This window comes from Somniosus microcephalus, chromosome 9, assembly GCF_052327205.1.
Source record: "Somniosus microcephalus isolate GS21.2 chromosome 9, FLI_Smic_1.0, whole genome shotgun sequence".
Lineage (NCBI taxonomy): Eukaryota > Metazoa > Chordata > Chondrichthyes > Squaliformes > Somniosidae > Somniosus > Somniosus microcephalus.
Window position 1 is genome coordinate 24,379,608 of NC_140995.1, and position 19,933 is coordinate 24,399,540.

Genomic DNA, 19,933 nt, shown 5'->3' on the forward strand with positions numbered 1-19,933 from the left:
AATATGCAGAAGTAATGGAACTGCATTCGGACTTTTCTTGATGGCTTGTCATGAGTGCAGAAGAGTTTTGTTTAAATCAAAGGCCGCACTGAGATATTACTAATCTACTATTTCCTCTCAGGTTGCTTTCCTTTTCTATCCTAACTCTTTTTTTGAGGCTGTATTCCTTTTCTGCTTCATTTTCTTCATGTGGTTTTGCTGTTCCTCTCTCCTGTTGTGCCAAATTCCATTTAACAAATCGCCACTGAGATTCTTGGAGGGGGTTCGTGATCACAAAGAATCATGGAGTAGCTTGGAGACCATTTTAATTGTTTATGTGGGCGTGCCCATTCTAGAGATGGGAGCATACCCCCTGTGATACCTGCCTTTCTTCCTGACATACAGACAGGCAGATGTAGATATGACTGCATGTTTAAAGGATTGATTCCCAAACATTATCAACAGAAATGAAATGACTCAAAATTACACTTTTTAAAAAAAAACATACAGCTCTAATATATTAAAAAAATGTTCTACTTTTCAAATTGTTTGTACTTTGGTGCATCTCAGTATTTTTAGGATAGTAATTTAAGTAATAATTTGTCTGAATTTTTGTCTGTAGGTTTGGGTAAAGACAATTGGTCACCATGGCAACAAAGGTGGTGCCATTTTACCAAAGGAAACACAAACACTATGGCTACGATTACCGCAACATTGACAGTCGCTACCTCGTCAAGGAGTATACCAGCAAAAGCAGCTCCAGCAAAAGGTGAGGAGCACCAGACCATCTTCCCACCTGGACTAGACACGGAGTAATGTGAAATGAGTTGAGCAGTCCCAAAGCCGTTGGCTGGTAGATGAACTTGCAAAATGATTTTGCGGGGATTATTCTTCACAATACAGCACAGACCTGGCAGTCACACCCTTACATGAAGGAGTTCCTTCTAGTATCTGATTTAAATTTACTTTTCACTAGTTTTTTTTACTGTTGATCTCTGACCCTATTATCTGAGTCACTTAATATATTGGCCCAGAAATTTGGGTCGGGGGCTTCCCGCGGGTGCAAGCCTCCGACCTGCACTTACCTAGCGCGCCGGCCGTTGAGCTGTGGGCCCGCGTGGGATTCCGATCCTGGGCCTCCTCCAACTGCTGGCGCGCAGTGCTTGCGTATCCCAGGGGCGCAGTTAGTTCGAAGCGTCCCCTGGGATCACATGGGCCATGGCGAGCCAATGGTAGCAGGGAATGCTTCATTCATAAGTTAGACAGGAAGAGCTGTTAAACCTATAAATACTATAAGCCCCAAAACATCACTAAAACCTCAAATAAATTTGAAAAAAACACCACATTTTTAAAATAAACTATAAATGACATGAAATAACTATTTTAAACAATAATTTAAATTTTTGAAAAAATTAATACATTTTCTAACAGGGCTAAAAATAAACTTATCTTTCTTTAAAGTATTTAAAAAATAATAAACCTGTGGAAAAAATGTTTTAATTTTAATTAATTCAGCACTTACCTTGTTAAAAGCAGGCCTTGCGACTGCTTTTTAAAAGTGTAACTTCTGGAGACTTACCCTCCCGGAGAAACCTGGAAAAAAAAGGTAAGTTCGATGCGCACGCGCTGCCTCTCCAGCGCACGCGTTCGACCTCTGAACCCCTTCTTTCAGGGGAATGGAAGTGCCGGTTTCCCGCGCATGCGCAGTGCATGCACGAAACCGGCACTTTCGTTGGGCCTACGCGTGAGTACTCCGTGCGTACTCACACGTTGGGACCCGAATTTCTGGGCCATTATATACTGCAACAATTTCCTCTTCTTTCAGCTGTGGAGTTTTGAGATTATCAACCTTTCCTCATAACTTTAGCCCCTACACTTGGATTCCCGCATTCCAACCTACGTAAACTTGAGGTCACCCAAAACTCGGCTGCCTGTGTCCTAAATCGCACCAAGTCACGTTCACCCATCACCCCTGTGCTCGCTGACCTACATTGGCTCCCAGTTAAGCAGTGCCTCGATTTCAAAATTCTCTTCCTTGTTTTCAAATCCCTCCATGGCCTCGCCCCTCCCTATCTCTGTAATCTCCTTCAGCCCCACAACGCCCCCCCCCACCCCGAGATACCTGCGCTCCTCTAATTCTGCCTTCTTGAGCATCCCTGAGTATAATTGCTCAACCATTGGTGGCCGTGCCTTCTGTTGCCTAGGCCCTAAGCTTTGGAATTCCACCTCTCTATCTCTCTGTCCTCCTTTAACACGCTCCTTAAAACCTACCTCTTTGACCAAGCTTTTGGTCACCTGCCCTAATTTCTCCTTATGTGGATCGGTGTCAGATTTTTGTCTTAACACTCCTGTGAAGCGCCTTAGGACGTGTTACTATGTTAAAGGTGCTATATAAATACTTGTTGTTGTTGTGTATTGATCAGTATTGCTCTTCTCTGCACATTCTCCAACACTTGGACATCCCTTTCACAGCATGACAACACTGCAGTTGTCACTTCATTTCAAGTAAAGAAAAATAATTAATTGACATTTGATTAGCAATATTATCATCGTCAACAATCACTTAATTGCTCATTTCTTGATTTCCACATTTGTCACAGTACATTAAATGTATGACTGCATTGTTTTAATAACCAGACAGCCACTGTGTGGGAACAGAAGAATAATGACACAGCATTACAGGTGTGTCACAGTAAAAGAGCGTATGAGATGTTCGAAATCCCACACGTATTACTTTGACATTTTTGAAGAGGTTACTAACATGGTAAATAAGGGATGTTATTTTCATGGACTTGCAGAAGGCATTCGATTAGGTTTCACACAAAGAGACTGTTAACAAAAATGGAATTGGAGGCATCCTATAGACATGGGTAGGGAATTGGTTAGAAGGTAGGAGGCAGAAAGTAGGGATAATGGGTATGTGCTCTAATTGGCAGGATGTGACCTGTGGTTCCCCCAAGGAATCTGTACTGGGGCCGAAGGAATAGAGAGCTGTATATACAAGTGTGCTGACGACACCAAGTTAGTGGCACAGTAAATAGTGTAGATGGGAGCAGAAAGTTGCAAAGGGACATTGATCGACTAAGTGAATGGGCAACACTGTGACAGATCGAGTTCAATGTGAGGAAGTGGGAGGTCATCCATTTTGGACCTAAGAAAGATAGGTCAGAGTACTTTTTAAATGGCGAGAAGCTCGGAACTGTGGAGGAGCGGAGAGATTTAGAGGTCCAAGCACAGAAATCACTAAAAGCTACTGGACAGGTACAAAAAAAATGAAAAAGACTAATGGAATGTTGGGTCTTTATCTCAAAAGGGCTGGACTACAAAGGGTTAGAAGTTATGCTACAGTTGTATAAAACTCTGGTTAGGCCCCATCTGAAGTATTGTGTTCAGTTCTGGGCACCGCACCTCAGGAAGGACATATTGGCCTTCGAGTGGGGGCAGCGCAGGTTCACCAGAATGATACTGGGGCTATGTGGTAAACCACTGTTATTGTTGTTCACCGTTGTTGTTGTTGTTGTACACTGTTGTACCTATGCATGCCTCAACATGTCTCTGCTGGTTCCACCCCTGGCTCCACCCACAGGCCCAAGTATAAAGGTGATTGCTCTGCAGCCCCCTGCCTTCTTGGAACCCAGTCAACCACGAGAGGCATGCTCTGTTCTTTGCTAATAAAAGCCTTTAGTTACTTTCCTAACTCTCCGTCTTTTATGAGTAATTGATAGCGCATCAATTTTATTAGCAAAAACAAAATGTCAGCAACAAACGCTGAGCAGCAGGCTGCTGCACCAAACGCTGAGCAGCAGGAGCTGCTGCAAGCCCTCAGACCAACATGCCTGGACCTAGACCCCCAAGAAGCGGGTTTGGCTACCAAATTCGCGCATTGGCTGCGTTGCTTCGAGGCCTACCTGCAAGCCTCAACTGTGACCCTGGACGAAAACAAGTTGGAAATCCTGGCCTCAAAGGTGAGCCACCAAGTTTATACAATAATCCAGGACACGACGACCTACGCAGCGGCTATCGATCTGCTAAAAGGGCAATACGCACGCCCGGTAAATACGGTCTATGCCAGGCACCTCTTAAGATCCCGCAGACAGCAGCCCGGGGAATCGGTGGAGGCCTTCCTACGGGCACTACGGATACTCGGCCGAGACTGCGATTGCAAAGAAGTATCAGCCGCAGCACACACGGAGGGACTGAGCCGAGATGCTTTCGTTGTGGGTCTAAGGTCCGACTACTCCCGGCAGAGACTGTTGGAAAAGGGAGAAATGGACCTGAGAAAGGCAGTGTCCCTCGCGCTCTCGCTCGACGCGGCCCACAGGAATATGGACGCCTTCTCCCCTAACCGCTCCGCAACGTGGACGCCACAACCTTGGGTCATGGGACCGCCACCTTCAACTGCTGCTGCGATGTCCAAGGCACAGAAATGTTATTTTTGTGGCCAGGCAAAACACCCCAGAGTACGCTGCCCGGCAAGAAACGCTACCTGCTCTGGCTGCGGGAAGAAAGGACACTATGTCAGCGCCTGCAAAGGTAAAACCGCTAACGCCAGCAGCGCCGCGTGTGAACCGTGGGGGCAGCCATCTTGTCCGCCATCTTGGCTCCCCCAGCCGCGTGGGGATCGGGATCATGGGCGCCGCCATTTTGTCCGCCATCTTGGACGTCTCCAACTTCAACCACGGGGGACCCGGACTCAACCACCGCCTCATCTGACGACCACATCGACTCGCTCGACCATACGCTGGCCTCCGTGACGCTGGACCAATCTCTCCCTCATCAACTGTCCAGGTCCATGATGGACATTACGGTAAACGGCCGCGCCACTACCTGCCTTTTTGACAGCGGGAGCACGGAGGGCTTTATCCACCCCGACACGGTGCGCAGTTACTCTCTCCCGGTCCTGCCGACGCGCCATCGGATCTCTTTGGCTTCCAAAGCCCAGTCAGCGGACGTCGGTGGCTACTGTGTAGTGACCCTTTCAGTAAGGGGCACAGAATACAAAAATTTTAAACTCCTGGTCCTGCCTCATCTCTGCGCTGCCGTTCTACTGGGGTTGGATTTTCAGTGCCACCTCAAGAGTGTCACATTAGCGTACGACGGACCCCTCCCCCCACTGACAGTCTGCAGCCAGCAGCTTTTAAATCGCCCGCCGCGCACCATTTGCAGCCTCTCCACCCTTAAAGTACCCCCCCCCTTGTTCGCTAACCTCACCCGCGACTGTAAGCCCATCGCTACCAAAAGCAGGCGTTACAGTGCCGGGGATAGGAGCTTCATTAAATCCGAGGTAGCGAGACTCCTGAAGGAAGGGATTATTGAAAGTAGCACCAGCCCATGGCGAGCACAAGTGGTGGTAGTGAAGACTGGCGAAAAACAGCGCCTAGTTATTGACTACAGCCAGACGATCAATCGCTACACCCAGCTAGATGCATACCCACTCCCCCGCATATCTGACATGGTCAATCAGATAGCACAATACCGGGTGTTCTCGACGATTGATCTAAAGTCGGCATACCACCAGCTCCCCATCAGGGCTGAGGACCGCCAGTACACAGCTTTTGAAGCTGACGGTCGTCTCTACCACTTCCTCAGAGTTCCCTTCGGCGTCACCAACGGGGTTTCAGTCTTCCAACGGGAGATGGACCGGATGGTTGACCAGAACGCGCTCCAGGCCACTTTCCCCTATCTAGACAACGTCACCATCTGCGGCCACGACCAGCAGAACCATGATGTTAACCTAGAGAAATTCCTCCGTACGGCCCAGCGGCTGAACCTAACATACAACAAGGACAAATGTATGTTTCGTACCAAGCGCCTTGCCATTCTTGGCTGTGTAGTGGAGAACGGAGTCATCGGCCCCGACCCCGACAGGATGCGCCCCCTTATGGAGCTCCCCCTCCCCCACTGCCAAAAAGCACTGAAGAGATGCCTAGGGTTTTTCTCGTACTATGCTCAGTGGGTGCCCAACTATGCGGACAAAGCCAGACCCCTCATCAAGTCCACCTCCTTCCCCCTGGCAGCAGAGGCCTGTGCAGCCTTCACTCTCATAAAAAGAGATATTGCGAGGGCCACGATGCACGCAGTGGATGAGTCCATCCCTTTCCAAGTGGAGAGCGACGCATCCGACTTTGCCCTAGCTGCAACCCTTAACCAGGCGGGGAGACCCGTGGCCTTTTTCTCAAGGACCCTCCAGGGCCCCGAGATTCGACACTCCTCTGTCGAAAAGGAGGCCCAGGCCATCGTGGAAGCTGTGCGACATTGGAGGCATTACCTGGCCGGAAAACGATTTACCCTGCTCACTGACCAGCGTTCAGTAGCTTTTATGTTTAATAATAAGCAGAGGGGCAAAATCAAGAATGACAAGATCTTGAGGTGGAGAATCGAACTCTCCACCTACAATTACGATATCTTGTACCGGCCCGGGAAACTCAATGAGCCCCCAGATGCCCTATCACGTGGTACATGCGCTAACGCGCAGGTTGATAGACTGAAGACCCTCCACAATGACCTCTGCCACCCGGGGGTCACCAGGTTTTTTCACTTCATCAAATCCCGTAACCTGCCCTACTCCATCGAGGAGGTCAGGACCATGACCAGGAACTGCCAAATCTGTGCCGAGTGCAAACCGCATTTTTATAGGCCAGACAGAGCAAGCCTGATCAAAGCCACGCGCCCCTTTGAACGGCTGAGCGTCGATTTTAAAGGGCCCCTCCCCTCCTCCGACCGCAATGTGTACTTCCTCAACATAATTGACGTGTACTCCCGTTTCCCGTTTGCCATCCCTTGCTCAGACATGACCAGTACCACGGTCATTAAATGTCTGAATGACCTCTTCGCCTTGTTCGGTTTCCCTAGCTATATTCATAGTGACAGGGGCTCATCCTTTATGAGCGACGAACTTCGGCAGTACCTGCTCTCGAGAGGTATTGCTACAAGCAGGACCACCAGCTACAACCCCCGGGGTAATGGCCAGGTGGAAAGGGAGAATGCGACGGTCTGGAAGGCAGTCCTTTTAAACTTGAAATCTAAGGGCCTTCCGACCTCTCGCTGGCAGGAAGTCCTCCCTGCGGCGCTCCATTCCATTCGGTCACTGCTCTGTACAGCCACCAATGCTACCCCTCACGAGAGAATGTTCTCCTTCCCCAGGAAGTCCACATCGGGGATCTCGTTACCGACATGGCTGACTTCTCCAGGACCCGTCCTACTGCGGAAGCACGTGAGGTCCCATAAGACGGACCCCCTGGTCGAGAGGGTGAGCCTCCTCCATGCCAACCCTCAGTATGCTTACGTGGTGTACCCGGACGGGCGGGAGGACACAGTCTCCATACGAGACCTCGCACCTTCGGGTGCTCCCGAAACACCTCCCTCGCCACCCGCCACTACCCACGCCTACCCCCAGTACGCTTACGTAGCGTACCCGGACGGGCGGGAGGACACAGCCCCCACACGAGATCTCGCACCTTCGGGCGCCCCTGAAACACTACCATTGCCATCCACCACTACCCACAACCCAACCCCGCTAGGCGGCATGCCGCAGCCCCAGGACCCGTCATTGACCACCCAACCACTCAATGAGACGCCAGATTCAACGTTGGATGCTGCACCATCACCGCCGCCACCACGACGATCAGGACGGCATACAAGGCCACCTGATAGACTTACTTACACGAACCTTTAGTACACTTCACCCCGCCGGACTCAATTTTAAACAAGGGGTGAATGTGGTAAACCACTGTTATTGTTGTTCACCGTTGTTGTTGTTGTTGCACACTGTTGTACCTATGCATGCCTCAACATGTCTCTGCTGGTTCCGCCCCTGGCTCCACCCACAGGCCCAAGTATAAAGGTGATTGCTCTGCAGCCCCCTGCCTTCTTGGAACCCAGTCAACCACGAGAGGCATGCTCTGTTCTTTGCTAATAAAAGCCTTTAGTTACTCTCCTAACTCTCCGTCTTTTATGAGTAATTGATAGCGCATCAGGCTAAAAGGGTTAAATTCTAAGGACAGATTGCATAGATTAGGCTTGTATTCACTTGGGTATAGAAGATTAAGGGGTGATCTTATTGAGGTGTTTAAGATGATTAATGGATTTGATGCGGTAGATAGAGAGAAACAACTTTCTCGGTTGGGAGGAGTCCAGAACAAGGGGGAAAAACCTTTAAATTAGCGCTGGGTCATTCAGGGGTGAAGTCAGAAAGCACTTCTTAACACAAAGGGTAGTGGAAATCTGGAACTCTTTTCTCCTCCCCCCCCCCCCAAAAAAAGCTGTTGTGAGGCTAGGTCAATTGAACATTTCAAGAATGATACTGATAGATTTTTGATGGGCATGGGCTAAGGAAGCAAGGCGGTTAAATGGAGTTAAGATACAGATCAGCCATGATCTAATGGAAGGGTGGAGCAGGCTTGATGGGTTGAATAGACTCCACCTGTTCCTCTGTTCATATGGAATCTCTCGTGACACAATGTGCTGATATATCAGAGTGCCACACCACAGAGTACCAGGACGTGGATTCCTGCCTGTGCTCCTCCACATAAATGACCAGTCTCGGTTCAGAAACCAGCAACTTTTCCACAAGGAGAGGGAAAATCTACGGGCACTGCACTTGCAGACCTCCCAGTGTCTTTGTCAGAAGCCATTGAAATCAATGGGAGGAAAATTGGGTGGGTTCTACAATGGGTGAGTGATGTGTGCCACCAGATTACCACCCAGGTGGTGAAGGTAAAAATTACCCCCATATTATCTAAATGATCTAATGTGGTCTTCACAAAGCAATAGGTTACATTGTCTGAGCAGTGGGCCTACAATCTAAAACCACAATTTGAATTTGATGTAATAAGTCTCAACATGGTCCCCAACTGCTCCTTAGAAGATCCAATTTTGGAATAGAAGGCCTTTAATCTACAAACAACGATGGACAGGAAAAGACCCACTGGTCCAACCGGCCTGTTCCACATAACTGCAAAGACTTGTGCTGCACAATATATACACTCCCCACCCCACCCCACCAGGAAGCGTTGTCATCTCCTGGGAGAGTCGAAGAAACCGATTAAAAACCCAGGCCAATTCGAGAGAAAAGAAGTCTGAAAAATTGCTCTCCGACCCTCTTAGGCGATCAAAACTAGGCCAGGAGATCACTCTGGCTCTGATTAAGGCCCTTGAATCTCAGTAAATATATTAAGTCTTCTGCCATCCTTGGCCAAACATGGAACTATCTAGAGGTTGCTTTGTAATCGCTTTACAACCAGGAGTCAGAGAGGAATTTCCCAGATTTCCCCCCCCCCCCAATTAGTCTTTTTTTTAAATCTGATTTTTCGCCTCGCCCAGGAGATCCCATGGTTTTGGGTGGGGTGGAGAGTGTATATATTGTAGTGCACAAGTTATCTCAAATTGTGCGGAGTGATTATTTCCACGGTGTTCTGAGTCTCTCGATGCATGCGCCCCTGTTTGGTACTGCGGATGCCCACTCGATCCGGTCGCGCATTTACCTGAACCAGCATGCTTTCCTCAACTCCCCGTGGATTGCATGAGGTTGATGGCGGGGAGAGGAGAGGGGCTCGAAGGTGTGGGGGGAAGAGAGGAGCTCACGGGGAGAGAAAGGAACTCTCGGGGAGGGGAGAGAGGGGCTCTTGGGGAGGGGAGAGAGGGGCTCTGGGGGGGAGGAGAGAGGAGCTTGAGGGTGGGAAGCTCGGGGGTGGGGAGAGAGGAGCTCGCAGGGGGAGAAGAGAGAAACTCAGGGGTGGGGGGGAGAAGGTCAGGAACTCGGAGAGAAAATCAGGAACTCGGGGTGGTGGGGAGACGATCAGTAACTCAAAGAAGGTCAGGAGCTCAGGGAGGGGTGAATTTTAGAAACTCGGTGGTGGTGTCGGAGAAGGTCAGGGGTTCAGGGAGAAGGTCAGGAGCTCGGGGTGGAGGTTGAGGGGTGGGAGGTCAGGAACCCAGTGAGAACATAAGAACATAAGAAATAGGAGTAGGAGTAGGCCAATCGGCCCCTCGAGCCTGCTCCACCATTCAATAAGATCATGGCTGATCTGATCCTAACCTCAAATCTTCTATCACTCTCCATCCACCTGAACCCACGTGATCTCCCGGGAGAGGCGAAAAACCAGATAAGGTGAGAGAAGGTCAGGAATTCAGGGGAGAAGGTTTGGAACTCGGCAGGGGGTGTGGGAGAAGGTCAGGGGCTCAGGGAGAAGGTCAGGAACTCGGGGTGGAGGTTGCGGGGTGGGAGGTCAGGAACCCAGTGAGAGAAGGTCAGGAATTCAGGGGAGAAGGTTTGGAACTCGGCAGGGGGCGTGGGGACAAGGTCAGGAACTGTTGAGCCTGGATCACGCTCTTCCACTCTCACCCAATGTTCCACCTAAATATTTTTGGGTGCACAGTCCCTTTAACTGGCTGCGCGGCCCAATCTCCCATTTGAAACGCTGGTCCGGGACTGCGCGGGACCTCCCACTAAGCTGTGCAGCTGTCTGGAACGTTGCCCCCACCCCTTTACACCTGCACCACATTCTCCCTCTTCTCCCCTACCCACCCACCCCCGCGACTGCAGCAGTTCAAGAGCAACTAGGCATGGGCAATAAATAAATTCTAAAAAATGAGCGTATTCTGTGTTGGTCCTAACAACATACATGACATTACATTTTATGTATTATTTGCCGGACTCGACTATTCCAATGATTTCCTGGCCAGCCTCCCATCTTCCACCCTCAATGAACTTGAGCCCATCCAAAACTCCGCTGCCCGTGTCCTAACACACAGCGAGTCTTATTCACCCATCACCCCTATGCTCGTTGACCTACATTGGATCATGGTCCACCAACACCTTGATTTTAAAGTTTTCATCCTTGTGTTGAAATCCCTCCATGGCCTCACCCCTTCCTATCTGAACTCGGCAGTGTGAGCGCGGTGAGTGCTCCTAACCCGGGAGGGTGAGCCCTGACTGTGCCCTGAAAGCAGTAATGTTAGCACTGTGAGCTCTGGAGCCTGCCTGTGACAATGACTGGATCAAATTGCACATTGCAGCGATCTTGATTACTCTCCAGCAGGCAGGATCAAATTACACATTCCAGACAAACTGTTGGGTGTGTCTTGTCCTCCAAGGGGACCAATCAGAAATCTGGTCTTGTCCTCCAAGGGACCAATCAGAAATCTGGTGTTGCAAATCAATGCAACCCAAATTGTGTGGTACAGGCTGGATGGACCAAAGGGTCATTTCCCATCCATCATTGTTCGTATGTTCCTAGGACATTCCATTCAGGTGCGGGCTCTTTCTTTTTATCCTGAAGAAAGAGCATCCATTGACCCTGAAAGCTGTCGCACTTGCATCTATTGAAGTGATCCAGTCTGATAAAAGATATCGGATGTACTTGGAGACAGGATTCTATTTGCAGCTGCACTGCTGGAGTTACAGTTTGCTGTGCAGCTGTTCTGAGGTTGGTGCTTGAATTGTCACATGCTGTAGACCTTCTCAGCTGTTCTTGACACCCAGTTTCGACTTGAAGCCTCATTGATCTACCTCCTTCCGCAGCTCTGCAAATCTTCAAGCATCACCAGTTGCAGTGACCTCTGATTTATGCTTAAATTGAATTCTGAAGAAAATCCAAAAGTCCCTCTAACTTTAAAACATACCATGTGATCACTGAGCTATATCTTTCATGAATTGAATAATGTTTAATTCTGAACATTATATATAGAAAAGAAGGGTGAATTACAATGCTGTCATCTGATACGGGGTTTTTGATGACTGTCATGTACTACTCACACTTCTCTTCCATAGTTTACAAGATCAGCTGAATCCATTATTAGCCTGTTGTAACCTTGTACTTTGCTTTTCCCTGTCTGTTTTTTATGTTTCATACTGTATACAAGACTTTTTTTTTAAAGAAATCAGGTGCAATTTTGCAAATGTCACTGTACTCTAATAGTTAGGGGCGATTTTGCCAATGGGGAGCTTTTGGAGGTGGGACTCCCACTTGTCGGGTTTCTGGCAAGGCCAGCATTTATTGCCCATCCCTAGTTGCCCATGAGAAGGTGGTAGTGAGCCTCCTTCTTGAACCGCTGCAGTCCGTGTGGTGAAGATACTCCCACAGTGCTGTTAGGGAGGGAGTTCCAGGATCTTGACCCAGCGACGATGAAGGATCGGCGATATACTTCCAAGTCAGGATGATATGTGACTTGGAGGAGAACTTGCAGGTGATGATGTTCCCATGTGCCTGCTGCCCTTGTCCTTCTAGGTGCTAGAGGTCGCGGGTTTGGGAGGTGCTGCCGCAGAAGCCTTGGCAAGTTGCTGCAGTGCATCTTGTAGATGGTACACACTGCAGCCACGGTATGCCGGTGGTGGAGGGAGTGAATGTTTAAGATGGTGGATGGGGTGCCAATCAAGTGAGCTGCTTTGTCTTGGATGGTGTCGAGCTTCTTGAGTGTTGTTGGATCTGCACTCATCCAGGCAAGTGGAGAGTATTCCATCACACTCCTGACTTGTGCCTTGTAGATGGTGGAAGTCAGGAGGTGAGACACTTGCCACAGAATACCTAGCCTCTGACCTGCTCTTGTTGCTACAGTATTTATGTAGCTGGTCCAGTTAAGTTCTGGTCAATGGTGACCCACATGATATTGATGGTGGGAAATTTGGTGATGGTAACACCGTTGAATGTCAAGGGGTGGTGGTTAGACTCTCACTTATTAGAGATAGTCATTGCCTGGCACTTGTGTGGCGTGAATGTTACCTGCCACTTATCAGCCCAAGCCTGAACATCGTCCAGGTCTTGTTGCATGCGGGCATGGACTGCTTCATTATCTGAGGAGTTGTGAATGGCACTGAACACTGTGCAGTCATCAGCGAACATCCCCATTTCTGACTTTCTGTTGAAGGGAAGGTCATTGATGAAGCAACTAAAGATGGTTGGGCCTAGGACACTGCCCTGAGGAACTCCTGCAGCGATGTCCTGAGGCTGTGATGATTGACCTCCAACCACCACAACCATCTTCCTTTGTGCTAGGTATGACTCCAGCCAGTGGAGAGTTTTCCCCTGATTCCCATTGAGTTCAGTTTTACTAGGGCTCCTTGATGCCACACCCGGTCAAATGCTGCCTTGATGTCAAGGGCATTTACTCTCACCTCACCTCTGGAATTCAGCTCCTTTGTCCATGTTTGGACCAAGGCTGTAATGAGGTCGGGAGCCAAGTGGTCTTGACGGAACCCAAACTGTGCATCAGTGAGCAGGTTATTGGTGAGTAAGTGCCACTTGATAGCACTGTCGATGACGCCTTCCATCACTTTGCTGATGATTGAGAGTAGACTGATAGGGCGGTAATTGGCCGGGTTGGATTTGTCCTGCTTTTTGAGGACAGGACATACCTGGGCAGTTTTCCACATTGTCTGATAGATGCCAGTGTTGTAGCTGTACTGGAACAGCTTGGCTGGAGACGCAACTAGTTCTGGAGCACAAGTCTTCAGCATGACAGCCGAGATGTTGTCGGGGCCCATAGCCTTTGCTGTATCCACTGCGCTCAGTCGTATCTTGATATCACGTGGAGTGAATCGAATTGGTTGAAGACTGGCTTCTGTGGTGGTGGGGACCTCAGGAGGATGCCAATATGAATCATCCACTTGGCACTTCTGGCTGAAGATGGTTGCAAATGCTTCAGCCTTGTCTTTTGCACTGGGCTCCACCATCATTGAGGATGGGGATATTCATGCAGCCTCCTCCTCCCGTTAGTTGTTTAATGGTCTACCACCATTCACGACTGGATGTACAGGACTACAGAGGTTTGAACTGATCCGTTGATTGTGGGATCGCTTAGCCCTGTCTATAGCATGCTGCTTCCGCTTTTGTCCTGTGTTGCAGCTTCCCCAGGTTGGCACCTCATTTTTAGGTACACCTGGTGCTGCTCCTGGCATGCTCTTCTACACTCCTTATTGAACCAGGGTTGGTCCCCTGGCTTGATGGTAGAGTGAGGGATGTGCTGGGCCATGAGGTTACAGATTGTGGTGGAATACAGTTCTGCTGCCCTTGTCACTATGTATCAGAAACTGAAGGGAATTGAAATCTGGGGGGAGCAATTTACTCTGCATTGGTAGGTACAGCAAAATTGTATTTATCAAAAATAAGCATATCATTTTCTAACATCTAGTCATAGAAGAAAAAATCCCTTTATTTATATCAACAAAGGTCGAATTTCAGAATGAAGCAAATATAGGTGGCAGCTTTACTTTTTCTGGTCTTGATTGAGGTAGAAGTAGCACTTTAAAAATATTGTAATCTGGGTTCAGGATGAGATGCTTTATCCTGCTTCTTATATTTACAAAGAATGTTTGCTTTCTCTTCACCTTTTCAAGGGCTACATCAACTTCTTCAGCCACGTCTCAGTCTGTCTGCCTCTGCCCTTGTGCTAAGAGGATCTGTCAGCATGCCGTAGATGAAGTTCCTGAATACACTATGCCTCCATTTAGAATCAGGTATGTCAATGCATTATATTAACCTGATGTTATGCAGACATTGCTTTCACATGACATGGCTGATTCCCATACGGCACCTGTCCCTCACCGCAGAATGGCATCGGTTGTGCAATGGCTGCACTCCCAGATCCTCGCTTAAAGGAAACGCAGATGGTAAAATTGTAGGCTCTGAAAATTGGGAGCATTGACCTCTGTGCCTGATTCTCCCTTTGAGAGAGGCCCTGTGCCAGGAGCAGCGTCGCACAATTTCTGGGCTTTACTATTTAGGCTTAAGTACGGTTGATGGTTAGTTGGATCAGAGAGTGCATAGCGCTCTTGGGACTGCACCTCAGCACCTACAGAAGAGGGAGGGAAACTGGGGGCAGCATGCCCTCTGTAAAAGAACGATTTTGTTTATTTTAGTGGAAAATTATCTGTACCAACTATAAAATTATGTAATGGTAAACAAGATTTAGCCTAGTGGTTTGAAAATAAAATTCTAATACGCCTTGATTTACTGAATTAGTTATTTACATGTTTAAAATTCCCTCAAAGGTACAGAAACTCCCTTGTGTAGAAATAGAGAGAGGAGGAGAGGGGGTTCTAGTGGTATAGTATCCACAAGCTCTGAAATGGTACATTTTTAGTGGCATAAGTTGGTTTCTCCATGATTTTCCAGTGCATTTTAGGCATGGGTGCCAGATGATCCCTCAGAGAGAGTCTTGCCCTACTTTGGCTTTATATTGACTGCATTTCAATTGTAATCAGCTCGAAGCGAGCTATAAAAAGTTCCCAAGTGGCCATCTTGAGTTTGTTAGCGGAACCTGATGAGACAGTTGGGTGGGTGCCAATTGTAAAATGAATCAACGTTCGGATACCATTGGGAATAGACATAGTTTATGTGGTTGCTGGCAGTACAACTAGCTGTGGCAGCCTCTTGGCTGTCTCGGGCTGGAACCTGTAGCATAACGACATGTATATGTTAACAGAATAATGTCGGGTTGATGTTTTGCTTACAGACAAATGTAGTTTGTGAAAGGCTGTGTTCAAATTGAAACTCGGAAACAATGATGAATAGTCGTGTCCGTTTTGCGATTGACAGGGAGGGTGAAGAGCAACAACACAAGGCTAAAGCAAGAACTTTTCTGTATGGCACCAAGCTATGGGCGATGGAGGAAGAGATTTCCAGGCTCAGACGATCTACCCATGAGCATGTGGAACTGATGGCTCTTAAGAGGATGGTAAGTTATCCGCTTAACTCGTCTGCTGGCAGCCTCGGTTCACAGATTGCCTGTCTGAGATGATTTAATTAATTGCTTTTAATGAAATCTGTTAAACAGGAAGAGGAAAGGGCAGCTGTACAGAGACATGTCCGTGAGGATTCCGTCTGCCGTGCTCCTGAATTTCTTGTCCGGTTAAGGTCCCACACAGTTTGGGAGAACTCCTTTGTAAAATTGTTTTGTACCGTTCAAGGATTTCCAACCCCATTAGTCAGATGGTAAGTCATGTTGACATTGTGCATTGTGTAAATGTGTGTGATTTTTAAAAAACACATCAGCTTACTTTGTTCATCATTTGAATTTGTAATTGAGGTTCAATTCTGCTCATTGTTGCAAGTGCTGAACTTGATGCACAAGGACCATGCCAGAAGCAACTTTTAAAATGAAATCACATATATACAGTACATGCACACTCTTAACTAGCTGGCTAGGTCATCATAAGCTGTATTAAAATCCAAAATGCAGACTATTTCAAGAAGAAAAGTTGGCAAAATTTGTTTTCTTAAAGCAAATCAGCTCAGAAGGTAATATATAAAATACACAAATACCAATAAAAACAGCTGAGCTCCTGCCCTCGGCCACTGTCGCTCTATATGTCTGTAACCCTGTTAGCCGCAGCTCCTGGCTTAGATTGGGTCCTTAGAAGCAAATATTCCTGATGGGCCCCGAGTCCCCACAGCAGCTACTCATCACAGGGTCCCGAGTCCCCACAGCAGATACTCTTCACAGGGTCCCGAGTCCCCACAGCAGATACTCATCACAGGGTCCCGAGTCCCCACAGCAGATACTCATCACAGGGTCCTGAGTCCCCACAGCAAATACTCATCACAGGGTCTGAGTCCCCACAGCAGATACTCATCACAGGGTCCCGAGTCCCCATAGCAGATACTCATCACAGGGTCCCGAGTTCCCACAGCAGATACACATCACAGGGTCCCGAGTCCCCACGGCAGATACTCATCACAGGGTCCCGAGTCCCCACAGCAAATACTCATCACAGGGTCCTGAGTCCCCACAGCAAATACTCATCACAGGGTCCCGAGTCCCCGCAGCAGATACTCATCACAGGGTCCCGAGTCTCCATAGCAGATACTCATCACAGGGCCCCGAGTCCCCACAGCAGATACTCATCACAGGGTCCCGAGTCCCCACGGCAGATACTCATCACAGGGTCCCGAGTCCCCACAGCAGATACTCATCACAGGGTCCCAAGTCCCCACAGCAGATACTCATCACAGTGTCCCGAGTCCCCACAGCAGATACTCATCACAGGGTCTGAGTCCCCACAGCAGATACTCAACACAGGGTCCCGAGTCCTCACAGCAGATACTCATCACAGGGTCCCGAGTCCCCACAGCAGATACTCATCACCGGGCCCCGAGTCCCCACAACAGCTACTCATCACAGGGTCTGAGTCCCCACAGCAGATACTCAACACAGGGTCTGAGTCCCCACATCAGATACTCAACACAGGGTCTGAGTCCCCACAGCAGATACTCATCACAGGGTCTGAGTCCCCACAGCAAATACTCATCACAGGGTCTGAGTCCCCACAGCAGATACTCATCACAGGGTCTGAATCCCCACAGCAGATACTCAACAAAGGGTCTGAGTCCCCACAGCAGATACTCATCACAGGGTCTGAGTCCCCACAGCAGATACTCATCACAGGGTCCCGAGTCCCCACAGCAGATACTCATCACAGGGTCCCGAGTCCCCACAGCAGATACTCATCACAGGGCCCTGAGTCCCCACAGCAGATACTCATCACAGAGTCTGAGTCCCCACAGCAGATACTCAACACAGGGTCCCAAGTCCCCACAGCAGATACTCAACACAGGGTCTGAGTCCCCACAGCAGATACTCATCACAGGGTCTGAGTCCCCACAGCAAATACTCATCACAGGGTCTGAGTCCCCACAGCAGATACTCATCACAGGGTCTGAATCCCCACAGCAGATACTCAACACAGGGTCTGAGTCCCACAGCAGATACTCAACACAGGGTCTGAGTCCCCACAGCAAATACTCATCACAGGGTCCCGAGTCTCCACAGCAGATACTCATCACAGGGTCCCGAGTCCCCACAGCAGATACTCATCACAGGGTCCCGAGTCCCCACAGCAGATACTCATCACAGGGTCCCGAGTCCCCACAGCAGATACTCATCACAGGGTCCCGAGCCCCCACAGCAGATACTCATCACAGGGTCCCGAGTCCCCACAGCAAATACTCATCACAGGGTCCCGAGTCCCCACAGCAGATACTCATCACAGGGTCCCGAGTCCCCACAGCAGATACTCATCACAGGGTCCCGAGTCCCCACAGCAGATACTCATCACAGGGTCCCGAGTCCCCACAGCAGATACTCATCACAGGGCCCCGAGTCCCCACAGCAGATACTCATCACAGGGTCTGAGTCCCCACAGCAGATACTCATCACAGGGTCCCAAGTCCCCACAGCAGATACTCATCACAGGGTCCCAAGTCCCCACAGCAAATACTCATCACAGGGTCCCAAGTCCCCACAGCAGATACTCATCACAGGGTCTGAGTCCCCACAGCAAATACTCATCACAGGGTTTGAGTCCCCACAGCAGATACTCATCACAGGGTCCCAAGTCCCCACAGCAAATACTCATCACAGGGTCCCGAGTCCCCACTGCAGATACTCATCACAGGGTCTGAGTCCCCACAGCAGATACTCATCACAGGGTCTGAGTCCCCACAACAGATACTCATCACAGGGTCCCAAATCCCCACAGCAGACACTCATCACAGGGTTTGAGTCCCCACAGCAGATACTCATCACAGGGTTTGAGTCCCCACAGCAGACACTCAACACAGGGTCCCGAGTCCCCACAGCAGATACTGAACAAAATTTTGCTGCCTGTATCCTAACTCGCACCAAGCCCCGTTCATCAATTATCCCTGCGCTCGCTGACCTACTTTGGCTCCCGGTCCGGCAATGCCTCGATTTTAAAATTCTCATCCTCGCGCTCAAATCTCTCCATGGCTGCACATCTCCCTACCTCTATAACCTCTTCCAGCCCTACAACCCTCTGAGACCTCTGCGCTTCTCTGTATCTGGCCTCTTGTGCATCCCCCAGCTCCATTGCCGCACCATTGGCGGCTGCGCCTTCAGCTGTCTAGGCCCCAAGCTCTGGAATTCCCTCCCTAAACCTCTCCGCCTCTCTAGCTCTCTCTCCTTTAAGACGCTCCTTAAAACTTACCTCTTTGACGAAGCGTTTAGCCACCCCTCCTTTGGTGTTCATTTTTGTCTGGTTACGCTCCTGGGACGTGTTACTATGTTAAAAGCGCTGTATAAATGCAAGTTGCTGCTGTTATGTGGTGCTTCAGATAAATTATTGACAGCCACTCGTAAGTCCATGTAATTGCAGACTGTACTCTCCTTCCTGACACCAATAACATTAGTAAATTGAGGAAATTGATTATAAAGTTTAAAAATATCATCCAATTCCTTCGGGTTTCTTGAATTGACTTATTCCAATAAAACAATCCATCTGCCATCTACATCTCTAACACACAGCGATCACACTAGTGCACACAGACCCTGCAATCTCCCTCACACAGTATTAATAATAATGCTAATAAGTAATAATGTTTAATAAAGCATTGAGCTAAGACGTACAAGGCTGCAAATTCCAGTTGGTGAAGTTCATGTATGAATGCTTAATGTGCTTGCACTACATTCCTGTGCGTGCTATTTTTATGCAGGCATTGGGCATCATTTAAGATAATCAGGTTAACACCTGCTTAAAATAGCACAAACAGGAATGGAGTATGAGGGCATTAAGCATTCATATGTGAACTTTACCAATCAGAATTTTGCTCCTACGACCTATTTATACAGAAGAAAATACTGAGGAGAAAGGTGCAAGGTGGTGGCTTCATGACTCCTCCTCCGATTACTGGTAAACGGCAGTTTATCTCCATCCACAGGCTCTGCCTTGTGATTAAGTTACACCATACTTCAACCATTATGAGATGCCAATAGATTGTAGATGTCTTATTAATTTTAGTTTGTCAAGGAAAGTATTGCAGGGTACATAGACCCCTGATGCAATGTATGGCTTGGGTTTCCTAGTGAAGAAATGAAATCCTCCATTAATGATTTTATAAAATGATCTGCAGTTGCACCCTTTACTGGAATTGCCGCCTTGTGACTCAGTCACTAAAGTCCATTTATTTATTGGCATGTCTGTTGGCTACATACAGTATGT

At 48.7% G+C, this 19,933-nt stretch overlaps 1 protein-coding gene across 1 annotated transcript in view; it reads left to right on the top strand.

The window, feature by feature from the left end:
- Window positions 1–19,933, top strand: part of myom2b (myomesin 2b) — a 158,351-nt gene that overhangs the window by 13,034 nt on the left and 125,384 nt on the right. Inside the window, exons 2-5 of the mRNA XM_085996445.1 lie at window positions 602–748; window positions 14,312–14,431; window positions 15,513–15,651; window positions 15,751–15,908. Of these exons, the coding sequence (XP_085852571.1) occupies window positions 627–748; window positions 14,312–14,431; window positions 15,513–15,651; window positions 15,751–15,908 (539 nt within the window). The 5' untranslated portion in view covers window positions 602–626. The remainder of the gene's footprint in view (window positions 1–601; window positions 749–14,311; window positions 14,432–15,512; window positions 15,652–15,750; window positions 15,909–19,933) is intronic.